We start from the raw sequence: 17,510 nt of genomic DNA on the forward strand, positions 1-17,510 counted from the left end.
CAGTTCACTCCTTAGAATATGCCAAGACATGCTGACATCATCATAGGTTGAATTACTGAAGAAAAAATGCAAACATTAAGAAATATGTCTAAATTTAATGAGAATGGTTGAGAAGTAAACATGAAAGAAGTTTGAGAATTTCAAACTATAACTAAAGAAAAATCAAACATCTTTTCCAGAAACCACATATCCCATAGCCTTACTTTTTTTTTTTTTCAGCAAGTACAGCATACGTAGCACCTCTGCCAAGGCCCCACAGATGAATGTGTCAAGAATTTACATTCCACACAGAAACATTAGGAAAAGGTTGCTCAACAAATCATGCAACAAGTGATTGCTATTTCTAAGGAGGTCTCTCAGTTCACCTGTGGAGTTTACTGGAACCAAAGAAATATGGAGCTGGCTTACTGATAACATCTTCTATGAGAAATCCTTTCTGAGAGGCATCTCCTTCAGGAATGTTTGTGTTTACTTTCCAAGGAGGCATGCTTACGCTGACCCATGTATGGCTGGCAGCAGACAGATGAAACGTTCCACTTCTGCTGTCATCAAAATTAGCAGTGAATTTGCAAGGGAACAGTACCCGGCCACCAGCATGCAGAGCATCCAGAGAATTTCGTATTCTGAGCAGCACTGACATTCTACTGCTCCTCCAGCCAGAGTACTGTTTGTCAGCAGCTAAAGCAAGTGTTTGGAGACACATGTAGACAAAACGATGGAGAATCACAATGGCCATAAATAACAAGGAGGCAGGGCAGAGAAAAGCAAAGACATTGAATGATAGCAGCTGAAAACATTGCCTAAATAACTGGGTGGACTGCTGCTCTCCTGTTTCATTCGTTTACATCCAGCAAGTTTTGCTATATCCTGTTCTGGTGAGTCACTCAGAACTGTAAAAACAAATGAAAACACTTGTTTTAGATTTTTTTCCCCTTTTACTTAATTTTTGACAGATGTACCTGTCAAAAAAAAGACAAAATAAAGATACCAATCTTATTTAAAGTGCATTCAATTCTACTTTTTGCCTTTCTTGGCCTTCAAAAGAATAACAGTTTGCTGAGACTCTCACTTTAGCAGATCAACTGATCTGTCTAAATAAAATGTGATGCTAGGAGAGTAAAAACTCCACAGATTGGAATAAATCCTAAAATATAGGTGATTAATTCTCAGAACAGTCCTAGAAGAAATGAGTACCATATCCCTTCAGTAATGTTTTTAAGCACAGCCATCTGTTGGGGTGGAATGGGGGAAGAACAGTCTCAGGCACCAAGCAGAGGGATGTTGCATCTCCACAGACGGAGTAACTCCACAAGTCTGTACCCCAGGGTGGTTCACTGTATGACAGTGCTAACGTAGAGGGAGTATCAGGCAAAACTAAGTATACAAAGCCTCCCTACATTTTTTCAGGAACTGTCCATACCTGAAGACACAAAGCTGATTGCAAACAGAATAAATTGTATGTGAGGCTCACTCCTCGTGCTCCCTAAAGCAAGGCCTCATTGTGCATCCCTGGTGATCAGAACTGCAGCCTTTTTTCCACCTCTGTGGCTTCATCTCAGCGAGCTTTGGCTGCAAGCCAAACACAGGATCACACAGTGGGTGACAGGCCAATGACTGTGAGGATTAACTTTCAGAAGGCTATTCATTCAAAAAAAGAATTTTCACGTGACACATACTCCAGGTAAGACCTAACTACAGGACCCCTTGGCTACTACTCATTCTGATATGTGGGGTCTCTGAGGCTGGGATATAGGGAACTCAATATATTTGGAATTATTCATGTATGCAAACTGTGCTTATATATGTGATGCTCAAGTGAGGGGACTGCTCTTTGCATTAAGGCAGCCATCACTCGTCTATAAAAAGCGTTCCGGAAATCAGCTTCCCTGATGCCACTTTGGTGTCCTTCTTCCTGTTCTCACTGCTTGCCTCTAAGGATGGTGCGCTGTCACCAAGAAAAAAAGGAAACAGAAGGCAGACATTCCTTACAGGACCAGGGACATGCAAGGGTGAAAAAGTGCATGTTCTTGGCCTTTTGTGTGCGTACACCCATGGCCACATTGCAGAGTGTTTGTTTTGGACCGGTTGCCCAGTAATGGAAGATATTCTCTTTATAAAATAAACGGTAGAAATGCTTGTTTAAAAAAAAATAAATAAATAAAAATCTGTGGAACAGATCAGGCTAATACTTTCAGCTCACGAAAGGAGAGAGGTTACCTCTGCCTCGAAATTCAGCAACATAGGGACCATTCCTTAGGGCAGCAGGTGTGGCTCTGCCAAGATGTGAAGATGAGTAGTACCAAGACACGAGGCCTTACATTTTCCTTGCAAAGGTCAGCTCGTCAGCCTGAAAGCTCTACAACTCTGTCCCTTTGAATTCCTGGGCCTCACGTCCCAGCCCATCATGCTAAGCCTTCCAACTCTGCCTAAATGCTGCCTCCATGTGAAGCCCAGCTCCTGGCAGGCACACGCATATCTCAACACACATAGCAGGGCAGGAGATGCAGATGCTGCTGCCTCCCCTTTGTCCTTCACCAGGCTAACTACCTACATGGCACAAATGTCCACCTTCATGGTGGCTTATCCTCTCTGCAGTGATGGATTAACTGTCTGCTCAGCAAATAACTGTGAGACAGATGATATTCAATAACCTGGTAGGGCAGAGGGAAGCACACTGGAAACAATCATGGACAGAAACACTGAGAAGTGGGGTGCTATATGCTGCTATCTTGGCTATCTTTGCTTAATGTTTGCTGATAGCAACAACAACAGCAAAGTTAACATTGTTTTCTTTTCACTCTGTTGACAGAATCTGCTTGGGAACCTGATTCCTTCAGGTTTCCTGGCCCTTTGCACTCTTATTGACCAACTCAACACCACTGTCAATGCAGAAATCCTGAAGGAAAGAGAGAAACAGATTCTGCCATTCAAGTAGTGCTGAAGTATTTTGCCCTCAGGGGATGCTCCTGTAATATTTTATACATGGAGAGAGCTTGGACATCTTAGAAAGCAAAAGACATCTTGGAATTCAACCTATAAAATGAGAATAAGGCAGTGGAAGATGGGAGGAAAATTTGAAACAGCCTGAAGCTAAATGAAGAAAAAAGGAATTACAAGTTAAAAGAATCAGCATAGTGATTTTTAAAAATGCTTGGCTAAAGTCAACTAGAACTTTCTTTTTTTTTTTTTTTCCACAGCAATGCTGAAAAACAGGAAACAGATAAATATATACAAGGATGAATAAGCACAAAGTGCTGATCTTTCCTGTGGGCAACTACTAAGTCCAAAATGTCCAGAAAAACTATCTGAACAAAAACAGAATGCAGATCTCAGAAGTAACTGAGTGCCACCATACAGGTAGAGAAAAAGAAAAAAAAAGAGCAGAAATATAATAGCAGAAAATAACATTATTTACAAGTGCTCGACCAGTACAGTTGTGCAAAAAACAAGTTTTACTACTACTTTTCTAGAACTATTTCTCTAGAAGTGAACATAAAATTAGATGCATAATTATATGCTGAAAACTACAATTTCAGAGATTGGTTTCAACACTCAGTGTTCAAATGGCTGCAAACTACAGGTCAAGTCTGGTGGATTAGGACCCAGCCCATAAAGCTGCTTAGTGTCCAAACAAAAAAGTCCAACTGTATCTGTAAATCCATATCACATTGAGTCTATTAAGACCCAAGTGATCGGTACCGTTGAAGCATTTTAAACAATGGCTGTTTTCCTAAGGTTTAAAAAAAAAAAAAAAAAAAAAAAAGAGGAAGGAAGAAAAGAACCCCATCTGACTGGCTTAGGCAGGGCTGGGTTTACATGCTTTGTGAATTGCAAGGGAGAGTGTAGAGTGTATATGCAGGTAAACAACTGGGTCATATTATCCTAACTGCACTCCTGCACCCTGCACTGGCTGGTGAAAATGGGGAGAAAGAACAAGGAAGAAAATATTCAGTCCTTTAACTCCTCCTTTTCTTCCAAGAAAGAAACTTTCAGTTCACAAGATCTGGATTATACTAATGACAAATACAAAGGGATATGACGTATTTTTGGTAACATTTTCCTATTCCAGAAAGTATAAATTTAAGACTAAAGAAATCTCATATGCAAAACTAAGACCCAATTAGTGAATTATATTTATATTATTATTTATATTGTTTATATTCATAAAATTTTACCTTTGTCTCTGTTTTTCTCCTTCCCTAACGAGTCCAGTTTCTTTCTTAATGATTTCTTCCTCTTTTGCCCATCTGTAAGAGAAGAAATAGGAAATATGTGAAAAGAAAGAATGCTGAACAAACTGTTGCATAAGCTGTACGAACATGAGATGGCCATGGCATTTGAAGTCAGGAAGGATGTGGGGTGTATTTCACAAAGGTTAGGTTAGGAACTGTCACAGCCTTTCAGCCCTAACGAGTGCACTGGAAGACCAAGTGTATCCCACTCCATGCTGCTGGGCACAGCATGCGTGGTCATGCAGCCCATGTAGCAGAAAGGAAAGATAGTTTTGAAGACTTAACAATTGAGATGTGATAGCAGGTAGTATAAATCCCTAAGTTCTGATCAGCCCTCATCCATAGGCACAGGACTGTGACTTGGCTGTGGAGCTAGAGGTAGAATTTGGAGAGCCAGGTTGTGGAGTCACAGGTAGTATTCAGAGAGGAAGCATGACCGACCTCCAGGATAAATTCAGCATACCAATTGGACTAGTTGGGTGATAACTGTCTACCCTCACATGACCCATCTGGTCTGAACTCAAACAGGGAGCTTACAGTTTGTGTACAGCATGTTCAGATTGGTTCAGCTGGATTAGTCTAAGTGAAATTACTGCTCTGACACTGTATATATCATACAAGTTTTCACTAAGGTATTAAGGTCTGATGATTTTAAGTAGCAGCATAGGCAGGTCCCTTCTTGAAAGAATTATGTCAAAAGGTTGGCTATCATTATTTCCTTCAGCATCTTTTATAATGAAAAGTCAACACAAACACATTTTGTTAGATCTCAACAAATACAAGAGATTAAGACAGAGACCTGCTTTAACTCGTACCTTTTATTTTTTATTATTTTTTTTAGCTCCAAAGCAGTATAAAAGATCTAATATAGGATTTAATACTAATACTAACATAGGCACCGTTAAAGCTAAAGATTAATGGATACATACTTTTGCTTTACTGGTTTTGGGTTTTGTAATGCAGAAAAAAATAATTAATTAATTAATTAATTAATAAACACGCAATATGTGTGTTTCACTTTTACAGCAAGAAGGATGCCAAATAATCTGCCTCAACATGTTTTTCTGGTTATGTAAACCAATGTCTTAAGTGGTCTTTTGCACTAGGGAAAAGACAACAAAGGAATGAATTGGATCTCTGTGGATTAACTCTCATTTTTACAATTGCCCATAAGAAAATACAAGTAATTTCCTCATAGTTTTCCTTCAACTCCTATTGAAAGACATGCCTAGAGTATTATTCAACAGACAGATGGACAAATTCTGACTGTTTCATAGCCAGTTCACATCCTTTTCTTTAAAATTAAAATTTACTTTTGCCTTGTGCAACTTCTGTTCGATCCAATCCCCTTCTATGTTTGTATTCTGCATTTATATGGGGACAGCAAGCATATTACCTCCTAGCAGTTGCTTAACTATGTTACACAGTTTCTGCCTCTTGACATAGAGGTAGATTCACATTTGCTGGTTATGTTAATACCCCTTTTTCTGTACCTGCTCCAGTGAGAATTCATCTCTCTGAAATAAGGCTGACTGAAGTTGATATGGTATTCCAGATGAGATTTCAGCAATATAACAGTGGTAATTCATTGCCTGATATGGTCTATGATTAGATTTTCCTTTTTCATATCCATATGACAAGTTCATAACTCAAAGTCATACTTTGATTGATTAATATGCCCAGTCTTTTCACACCTTCTAACATTCCCAGTTCATAATACTGAGTTTATTACAAAAATTCTTTTACCTCTTGGCAATATGAATAGTCAGTAGCCTGTTTACATAAAAGTAACAATACTGCTTGTTTTTATAGGGTTGCATACTGCCATTGTGTTCTGGCTTTATATATATACACTATTATTTTAAAATTATTTTTCATCTTATAAATTCAAATTACTGCTTTGCAGTAGCCTTTTGATAAATGGCTTACATTTCTTTGGAGTCTTAGAGCCTTTACGCTCCAAAGACCTATTTATTGATATTCTGACATTCCACTGAAGTCTACTTAGATGTAAAAATGAGAACAAAAGTTGAAACTGCATATAATATATATTGTTTTTCTATTACAGTTATGTAACTGCAACTTCTGGAATGTTTTAGTGCTGCATACTCAAATATAACAGAAATACCAGAAAAAAACCGAATGCTATTCAATAGAGAATAGGGGAACAAATGACATATTAATATTCATGTGGAAAACAGGTTAATCACTTCTAGGGACGAACTATGCTTTTAAAAAACCTTGTTCTTAATGGGTGATTCCTTCAACTACAACTGTGAAGTACTTAATCAGTAATTGACAGGTTAAGAGAATATTTGTGCATTTGTCTTGACAACTCTTTGATTTTTGCATAGCGGTGATCTGGCCCAGAAAAATATAAGAAACAGGAAACAGTTCTGGAGATGGACAGGACAGAAAATGTTGAAAAGAGTCTACTCTCTGAAGGAGTGCACTCCTGAAGCAGAGAATGACGCAGCAGAATGATAGAGGAGACGCAAAGGGATGTGCTTCCACCGAAGGCAGTGGAAACCATTAACATATATGGTTTCCAAGAGAAAAAGAGTTGCATATGAGAGTAAGACCGATAGGAATCTCAGCAAAAAGCTAAAGCTTAGGGGATCTGCCAGGAGGTCTGAGGTCAGTTCCAGTTCTTCTTCTGCCCCCAGCAAAAGATGTAATTAATTACTACCTATATTGTGTAAAAGCAAATACGTTTTGAAATGATTGTTGATTTAGGTTTTGTCAGGCATAAGCACTGCTGAAATATTCATAATGTACTGAGGGACGTGCGCAACTCCAGCAGTTTTAAATCTTAAACAAACACAATTCATAATAATAACACTTAGCAGTTACTATCTGCACTGTGTTTGGAGAATATAATTAATATCCAAAGCATTCCTGAAAACAGGCAAAGCATTATTACCCGCGCATAATACCTACTGTACGTTTTCAAATTGATTAATAACTATTCATGCAAAGTAATACCATATCAGTCCAAAGTGCTATTAAAGATGGCCTGCTATTCTCATTTGTGGTTTGAAAGTGTCTAAACCACAAATTGGTAAAAGCCATTCATCCAGTCACTTTATCCAGTCTTCTGTGTACATTATTATCCCTTGATGTCTTCTTTCTATAGATCAGCAATATATTGCTGTCTAATAGATTCCACTCAAAAATATTAGCAAGACAAGAAAATTCAAAAGTCTTCATGTCAAAAGATAGATGTCAAACTGAAGGAAGATATTTTTTTTCCTCTATTTTTTAACCATATCTGACTTTTCTGGAAAACATCTGCCCAGGCAGCTCTGCAGATCAGTTGTTTCAGAAATGAACTTGGTTTGTTCAATACTTACTAATTTATATGTTGACTGCATTTTACGCTGCAATGCATACATCACTCTCTTGGCATGTATATATTACGACTAACATGATGAATATTTAAAAAAAAAACAAGCCTGGAATGAAACTCCTGAGTGCATATTAAATTGCTATGTGACCTGTTTTTGCAAAGTAGCGAGCACTTCCAGGTTCAGTTAATGCCAAAGAGACTTTTCTATTTGAAAAATTAGGTCATCTATTTAGGACTCTATGAGTGAACCAAAGCCTACAAAACACTGGAGTATTTGCACTGATACACTGACTTTGGACAAGAATTGAAGAATTGAGGAACATGACTTCTGAGATTATTAGTTTTTAAAGTTTTTGATGCAAGGTTGAAATTCATGCACAGTGTCAATACTAACATCCTTTAATTTTCAGTTACACTCTCAAGATTTTGTACGGTCCACTTCAAGGTCAAAATTTCAGTGTATGTGAGTCAGGTAATAAAATAATACAAATAAAATAAAAATAAAAAAATAAATCAGGTAATAAGATGTTGCTCACATGAGCAAAAGAATCACATATTAGGTATAGGGAATTTGTTCAAGGTGATACAGGTAGTGGCACACCTGGAGTTAACATTCAGGAACTCTTGGCCACTACTTCCATATTGTGAACTTAATAGCCATTATATTGTGAAGTCCTAATGAAATTTTATTTTTTTTAATTTATTTTAAATCAAAATAATATGTAGAAAGAAGTACTACAGCTTTCCAAGTCATTTTTCTGACACTATTATAGTATTAGATTTTAAATTATGGAAAGTGTCCTAGCAATAAGCTTGAAGTGAACCTGTAACAGAAATAGAGTTCTTCAACACTTTGTTTTCTTATGTATGGGCTTATAAACCTTACAGATAAATAAAGCTTATAAATAATAAAACCTGTAAAGTTTATGGATTATCTATATGAATGAATGTTTCTTTTACATTATCTACATGCAAGAACAGTATTTTTTGTTTAATCAAAAACATAATTCATAAATCCATACAGAGACTGTAAGCTAATTTAAATCACCGAGTTTTTTACAAAAGAAATCTGTTGTTTATGGGGTTACTGAGAGAAGAACACACAGTGCCCCCCCCAACCATTATTGGCAACTTCCATTGTGTATAAGAATTATGCTTCTTGTCCATTTAGGGAAAAGTCATGTTCTACAATTAAGGGTCATTTTCACAAAGTATAAGGAGAAGACTTATGTGAAAGATAAACATCATACCCATAGCTCAGTTATGGGAACAGAAATGGATGAAAATCCTGATATTGTAATAGTTCTAAAATAATTCTTCATAGTAGCTATCTATATTCATGGTCATTTTCCTTTAATTGGTATTAGTATTTTTTTCCTTGCATGTAATTATATCATAACAGAATGTACTTTTTAAAAGTGTAATCCACTCTGCCTTGAAAACCATGACGAGTGGCATCCCAACGCACCAAGTCTGACCTCTCTGTCCACTCCACTCACTAAGAATGATTCATTTCCCAAGTGCCAGCTTCCTGCACTCAGCCTGCGAACCAAATGTCAAGCTACATTCAACTCTTGCCTCTGCGGTGCTGCAAGTAATAGAGTTTGCAAGTAGAAAATACTGCTAAATGCTGTTGACAGAGCACAAGGAAGAATAGATTGTGTTTCATTCTTTCCTCATTGCACTGTGTTTGTGGTTGCAATCACTTCTTCAGGCACTATGCAAAGTAAATTTCCTTCTGGATGCATACTTGGAGCTGCTCTACTGAAGAGCAGGGTGCTGGTTTTACTTAGCCATTCCTGTCACTATAAATGTCCATCTTGAAATACTTACTTAGATTAACATGTTGTTGAAATGCTCTTGTCTCCACACAGTAACTTCCAGAGCGCTGCCAGCTGCAGCACAGGTGGAAGGTAAACATTTCAACCAGAGGATGAGGAGCTAAAGGCTTTGGCACATCACAAGCTATGAAAACGGAAGGGTTGAGCCCCCAGGTATTTCCCATTGCCCTCTTTCTCCCTGTAACCTGTCCTTGGCAGTACACACACACACTCCCTTAGCAATGCAAAATATTACATGGCTTCATAACTCCTGGACTACCTCCCCATTTCTCATACTATTTCTGTTTTATTGGTTACTCTCTTTAGTTCACTTTGTTTTAGATTAGCCTTCCTTTGTGCTTGACAACCTGCAGCTAACCAAAGAAACTTTAAATCACCAGATAAAAGCATGCTTTTCTTCTTCCTCAATCCACTAGACTCTTTGGTAGCCTGTGGTTAGTGTACCTTCTCAGATATAGATTTATATATACAATATTGTATTTATATGTATAGCAGTCCTTTGGGTTACTGCATTACTGATCACAATGAAACAAAGAGGAATTATAATTTGTCAACATGCAGGTTTAAATGTTGCAACTGATTGAAGATTAAATCTTGCATTATAAACAATTTCCTTACCGTGTAACAGCAAGAAGCTCTAGTGGCATATGAATGATATGACTTTACAGAAAACATCCATAAATTGCCAGAGAAACTGTCTGGAACATGAAACTGCTAGAATTGTCACTGATTTCAAAAGAAGGTTGAAGCCCTACAGGAACCCGAGTGTTATTAATCAAATGATAGTTTACAAGTAACCCTATGTGATTAAAATATGTTCTTCCATGATTCTCAGTTATGAGGGACTTCGCTAACTGACAGTGAGCGTTGGCACAGGTGTGATAAGGAACTCAGGCACTGGAGCACAGTCTGGGCTGCAGAATCCACAGCCTGAAAGTGCTGTCACCACAGGTCGCCTGTGCAAGAAGAAGAGCTGGGAAGAAGCACGTTTCCAGTCCTGCCCAAGCCACTGTAGTCCCACTGTGCAGGAAGCTGCAGGTTTAATAGGTGAGCAGGAGCAGAGCTTGGGGGCTTTGCTGCTGCCACCCACTTTACATGGAAGGCACTCAGAGACCACGACGATGAGCAGAGGTTTGAAAGCTTTGGGAAAGACATCCGTCACTTGGAGTGCTTTCACAACTGATGGTAAAATGGGTCTAAAACTGACTGTACTACTACATCAAAACAAATGACAGAAAAGAAAATATTTTAGCTGTACTGGAAAAAGGAAAGGAATAAAAAAAGAAACAGGAGCCTTGATAAAAAAAAAAAAAAAAAAAAAAAAAAGCTCTAAAACTTTCTTCAATCCACTGGAGGTGGGAGAATATTGACTGTTTCTTGGCATTAGCTATCTAAATAAAAAGTCATTTTATAATATAAGGGAGGAAAAAAGTACTTTCACACCTTTCCTAGTCAAAATTATCTTGATTTGATACGAAGGAGAATTACCTTTCATCCCCAAAGTACCGGGTGGGCTAGAAGCAAAACAGACATGAAACTGACACTAGCAGGCATTAATTTTTTTTGTGTGTGTGTGCATTGATAAGCTGGCTTGCATACCCATAGAAATAAAGAAATGAAATGAGAGTAGCCTTTAGTGCAATTAAGTGAAATCAAGGTGCAGAAGGTCTCTCAATAGACAGGTTGGTGGGCCCCAATATTTGAGATGCTACCTATTTGAAAAGTTACCAGTGCATCTTCTTTCCAGCCATGTTTTATTATAATCATTACCTGCTCTCTGTATCTGTAGTATTAATCATCTTGCTTAGTGTTTTTTGTTTGTTTGTTTTTTGTTTTTTAACAGTGACAGGTGTTGACAATGTAAACCACAAGAATAAAAGGCATGATGAAATCTGCAGAGACCACTTTGGTTGACTTCCTGCACAGAAATAGTCAGTCACACAGCCATTTTTCTAATCTCGTCTTAAAAACCTTCAGCAGGAGATTAGGTCTCCATTAAATCTCCAGGTAGCCTTTTGAGCATAAAAGCCTAACAAATCTATACAATTTAGAATCTACAAAGCCACACAGTCAGTAATTTCTTATTACCATCATAATGCTGAAAGCATAACTAAAATGTAAGCATTGATAAAAGAAAAAAGGAAAGTGGAAAAGAAAAAGAAAAAAATGCAAATATATACATTGTTTCACAGCTCCGATTAAATAAATCTATCAATACTCATCTTATTTTTCCTAATCAGTATGTAGAGACATAGCTTAGACTTCTGGCACCAACCACAATTCCACTGAAACCATGCATTTAAATAAACTTTAGAAACTAAGGCAAGAAGAAATCCTCATCAGAAATACTTCCCTAATGCACTTTTGAAAAGAGCAATATGCATATGATAACAGAAATAAATCTGATATTCAACTGAAATGTTTAGTAGATTTATACCAGAAGAATACACATAGTAAAGCAAACCTCTGCCAAAGTCAAGCAGAACCTGAGAATCAATAGGTTGCAACGTCAGTATTCTTAATAAAGCTTCACCAGAATCACAATATCCTCATGTGGATTATTTGTGAAGTACAGGACAGCGTAGTCAAGTGTTGAAAGACAAAGGGCCAGGACAACAGCAATTACTAAAGGCAGAAGACAATCAATAATACCTCCATTACACTAGTTGTTCTTGCAATGATTTAGGAAAGAAACAAAGAATTAAATACACCTGATTTTCCAAACATTGTGTTTTAGAGTCTTTATATATGCATTCTAGTTCCTAAAACTGTTTCCTTTAGGCCAACTTTTTCAGTATGTTCATAGGTATCATTTTAAAATAGAAACTCAGATTTCCATGTGGAATAATAATACAGACAAAATGATAAATGAATTTATACTTGAGTACTTAGAGTACATACTTATAGCCAATAGCTATTTTGAATGTACTATTAAAGCAACTGCATTAGGTAGGAATTATTTGATGTCTCAGAAGTAATTTCTAAACTCAGTGAGACTTCACATAATTCAAACGTACGCATGTAACAGTCTCTGACTGGATTTATAAGAGCACTACCCTTACAAGTCAGTATCAAAAAAACAACGCAAGCTCTTAGGGTTACTTTGCTGTAATAATGAAAACATCTGGTCACAATTCTGTCTCCAATAACTACTTCATGACATTTGTACTTGGAAATGTTGATCATAACATTTCCCTATCTGTCTTTGGAGCTCCAGCAAGACCTCTTCCCTTCACCACAATGCCCAATGAAAAGACAGGAGCACTTCTGCCCTGTCAATTCAGCATGCCTTTGATTTCCACCCCTGTCCTCTTTCCCCTCCTCCACCTTCACAAAACAATACACAACGGGTAGTTTCTCAAAAGTTAGACAATTCTTTCTTCTAAAGATGTTAACTCTCTTGTGGCAGACATTTATATTTGTGTGTTCACAGTGCCATTGATTTCACCAAAAATCCTGACATTTTGTACTTCTGTTCCATATTCCTATAGCATTGATCAAAATGCATTCTATTTCTTGATCAAAACTCCTACTTATTTAACAAAATGCACACTAGTAATTAAAAAGAAAAACTTTTTTTCTCCTTGTGCTAAGCAATGAAACATCTGCTTTTAAAATTATTATTGGCCCGTTTCTAACTGATAGGGTAAATATGCTGAATAAAGTGTTCCTGACATAAACATTTTAATCCTAGCATTTGATAGAAGAAAATCTTGGAAATGAATTTGCTGAGCATTACATAGAGACTTTTATAAAAGAGCTGCCTAACAACAAAGTTTAAAAGAGGCACAGATGACTAAAAACTTTCTTAAGTTTTCAAGAAATGTTATTACTTCCCCATTTTCTACCACCAGAAAAATTTTGTTCTGGCAAGTTTCATATATTTCAAAGTTTTCCTTGTCTCAATAGTGGCTAAAAGTAAAATCTGAAAAAAAAATAAAAAAAAAATAAAAAAAGAAGTTTCTGCAAATTTCCTCCTGTGAAGAAGAAAAAAGAAACTTTTTTTGGCTTGCTTATCTCCCTGCGTGGAAAAGCTTCTGTCACCTTCACTTTGACAAACTCCTGTGTAGCAGACCACAATGCTGAGTGCTCCAACCACCTCTGTCTTGCAGCTGGGACTTCTCCCAGCTTAAAATATTAAGTCAATTTTATTTTCTCTTTACAGACTGAGAGATACTGTTTTTATTTTCCTGGGAGGAAAGAAAAAGTCCTCAGAAAAAATAACATTTCCATGGAAAATCAGGATTTTTGGAGGGGGTGGGGAATAAAAAGGAAAAAGAAAAAAAAAAAACTCCCAAAAACTTCCATCTAATCAGCAAGATATACAGTTTACTTCTAGTGCTCTGAGCAGGTCTGATACAGCAAGGGTGATACAATAGATGCAAGATTTACTAGTGTACTGTAAAAGAGCAGAGTTTGGCTCACAGTCTTTGTTGTTGTTAATATAATTTTCACAAACACTGCTATAGTGAAAAAAAAATCTTGCAAATGCTCCATGGACTCACTCAATCATTCATAGTGTCACTGCTAGAGACAGTATTATATGAGAGGCATTGGCAGTGGATAGCATTAAGAGAAGTGCTAGTAAGCCTCCATCTCTACTTAAAAGGTATACTGTATGCCAGGACAAAAGCATCTAATCTTAAAGCTCCATGAAGTGTAGGCTACAGTTTACTTAGATGCTTTCTCCTGGTATAACAGTCTACGAAGTATGTAACATGGTCAGTGATTAAAAACAATGAGCAGCTTGGAGCCCTTACAAAAATGCAAGTCCAGATAAAAATCATAGTCACTCTCAGTGTTAAGGAAAAATGGATAATGAAATACAATGACAAGTAATGTAAGCAAAAAACAGATCCAAAAATCTACTCCCTGCCAAAATAAACAAGAAGCGAAGAACACATAATTCTGAATTCCCATTTTTATTCAGACCTTAGCTGGAACATATTGGGGACAAAGTGCACCAATGAACAATAAAAATTCAGAAAGCACAGCTATGTATGTTTTGTTCCATTTCAAAGAGGGAGTTGTCCCAACACTCAGTCTGTAATTATATACTTCCAATTTACCTTACCAAAGGAAGTCTTACAAGAGACTAACTTCATATGAGCAGATGCGCAGCATCACACACCTGGTGAAATTGGCTACAGAACTTGCATACAAAAATGTTCAAGTGCACATGTTAAAACAGCATAAGCAACAACCTTCCATTAAATGATTGGGACTGTATTTAGGTTTCTAAACCCAACATGAGATCATATTCATTATAATTATAGCTAACTAAATGAACTGAGAACTAGATTTGGCAGACTCTAGCTAAACACTAAAATTAAGGATTACCTTCTCTCTCCCCAGCTGTCCCAGTAAGTCTAAAAAGAAATTCCCTCAGAAAGTGGAACACTTGCTGTAATTACTGAAACTACTGTGTATGACTTAGTTGCTGTTAACAGTAAGTAATTATGTGTATATACATTCTTGTCATAGGTGGCAACAATACAGTAAACAGTCTTCTTAGCAAAGGCAGTTAATTTCTTTTATTACGTTTGGTACACTTGCTAAAATAGCTGGAGAGTGTGTTTATTTTCATTTCTGGAAAGTGAAGACAATTCTGTGGCTCACCTTCAGATTTTCACTACAAAACATTTGGGAAACATTAAAATAAACCCGAAGGTACAAAATAAACGTATGCCGCACTTGTACTAAGGCATAAATATACCTTGGAGTGTGGTGTGTGTTAAAACAAAAACACTGCATCAACCTAACATTAGGGTTGTGACCCAAGCCAACAAAAGCAAGATAATTCATCAGAGATGGATGTTCTGGCCTCAGCCCAACCTACTGCATGTATTGCAGTCTACTGCATCTGATCCATTAACAATCCTGGGTGAAGATATAAGATCAAAATTCAATCCTGGACACATCAATCTTGAATTCTGAAGATGATAATGGAGCAAAGATATTTTACCAAGTCGTTTTGAGGGTATGGGCCTGGACTCTTGAGCTAAGTCTTCCCACAAAAATGAAGTTTGATAACATAGTAGTACTCTCTGAAACACAGGGTAATACTAGGATTCATGATTATTAATTATAAGAAAAGAAAAGTATAACTGCAATATTACATATAACTGCAATATTTACCTGCAGCTTTAAAACAATATCCAGGCTGATACTAAAGGCATGTTGCCTTTACAACATCTTGATAATTTAGCCTAGTAACTCTCAGAAGTACAATTGTTACATTGCAATTAAAAAGGTGGGGAGAGAAAAAGGGAGTAGTTTGGTCTGTGCACTCTTGGTTACTATGCTTGAACCTTTGCACAATAACTGTGTGAGAGAAACATGCCAACGAATACCTGTCCACTATGTTTTTCTTACTGCTACAGTTAAGATTGAGGCAGGCAGCCTGTGCTCCCAAAGAGAGAGACAGTTTATGAATCAATAACAAATGATCATGTATCCACAAAGAGGAAAATAAACTATCTCAAGCGGCAGGTAACATGTATCAGGCTTTTATAATACAAGTATAAAGGCTCTTAACAGGTTTAAACATACTGTGTAAAAGAAAAAAAAAAAAAAAAACAACAGCAACACAAAAACAAACAAACAAACAAAAAAACTTATCTATTCCTTCCCTGTCATTTATTAAGATTCCTTTCTTCCTCACTGGACCAAAGTCTCAGCCCCTGTTCCCAAGGGATTCCTTCCCGAGCCATAGCAGCCAAGCTTGGGCAAGAATAAGAGGAATGTTTTCTTCTAAACATGACCTTAGGCAGTGCTGTTCTTTCAAGCACTATTGCTGGCACCTCTGCTTTATAAAAGCAGCATTAAACAGGCATGAGTAGGAATACAGCTGTTTTCTGGTGGTTGTCCAGAAATCCCCCCAGATTTTTCTTTATGCTTTCACAGAAATGCAGTATCATATACAATTTGAGTAGTCAACAGCACTTGATAAATTGTTTTACTGGACTCAACTTCAGGCATCGGTGCTTCTCCTTTATCAAGAAGCCCCTCTGTATTTAGCTATGGAAGAGGCATGAGGAAGAAGGATGGAAACTCCCTAGGGGAAATTCCTAGTACACACAACTTCTATGTTCTTATAACTCTTTCAGCCTTGTTTTACCCACAGTCCTTCTCCAGGGTTTGTGAAGACTACACTTTGTGTAACAACAACACACAAGTTTTCTATTTTGCTGTACACACACACACATACATTGCATGCTCATTTTGCATCCCAGCACAATGCAATCAGCTGGACTGTTATCACAGGAATAATGCAATTTACCTAATTATACTAGGATGCTTACTGTGCAGCAATGTTGCCTGTGTGGGTATAGGCCATATTGACAGTATTACCAGTGAGAAATATAACTGAGCAACTTTTGGAACTGTCAGAGATGTATTCTTGTGAAAACACCAATTGTTTTTCATTATTCTTTGTTGATATTATGAAGAAAGCACTTCCTGCACGTGCTGTTGCAAAGGACAAAGCAATGACAAATAAGAAAATCCACAAAATACAGAACATTGTTGACATACTGTGAATTGATTGTGGCCATTTCTTTACAAAGAGATGTATTGATTGCCTCAGAAGTAGAAAACTTGCTGTCACATCAGGGTTGGCTCTGCAGCACATGGTAACTCCAGGCCACATAGGGACCTGGGCCCTAAAGATGCACAGATCCACAGATCCATTCATCCTGCACCTAAGTCCCTGCATTTTTCTTCCCTTCCAAAACATGAGTTTTCAAAGAAGAAACGATAAATTTGTATATGAGAAATCCAGGCCTGATAGTTCAATCTGTCCAATTTGGTAGGTCAAAGAAAAAAAGAGCAAACAGACAAAATTATAAACTTACAAATATTTGCAAAGTACAGTTTGACTCTGATTTTCACTGCCATGTCCTGCCATCTAGCATGACCCATTGTTTACAAGTCTTTGGTCAGTCTGCAGTCCGATGTACTCAATCATACTTGGTAACCAAGTTTTTTGTTTGTTTGTTTGTTTGTTTTTGTTTTTGTGTGTGCGCGTGTGTGTAGATGTGTTGTAAAGGGTTCGTTTTTCTCACTATTTACATAAAAGGACATACA

At 37.2% G+C, this 17,510-nt stretch overlaps 1 protein-coding gene across 6 annotated transcripts in view; it reads right to left on the bottom strand.

Annotated features, from left to right (window-relative positions):
- Window positions 1–17,510, bottom strand: part of ARHGAP6 (Rho GTPase activating protein 6) — a 312,049-nt gene that overhangs the window by 37,204 nt on the left and 257,335 nt on the right. For all 6 annotated transcript variants that reach the window (XM_082775527.1, XM_082775526.1, XM_082775530.1 and 3 more), the window contains one exon: window positions 4,176–4,247. In XM_082775527.1, coding sequence (XP_082631653.1) covers window positions 4,176–4,247 — 72 coding nt within the window. The remainder of the gene's footprint in view (window positions 1–4,175; window positions 4,248–17,510) is intronic.

The sequence above is a fragment of the Aythya marila genome (genome assembly GCF_965140915.1).
Source record: "Aythya marila genome assembly, chromosome: 1".
Taxonomy (NCBI): Eukaryota; Metazoa; Chordata; class Aves; order Anseriformes; family Anatidae; genus Aythya; species Aythya marila.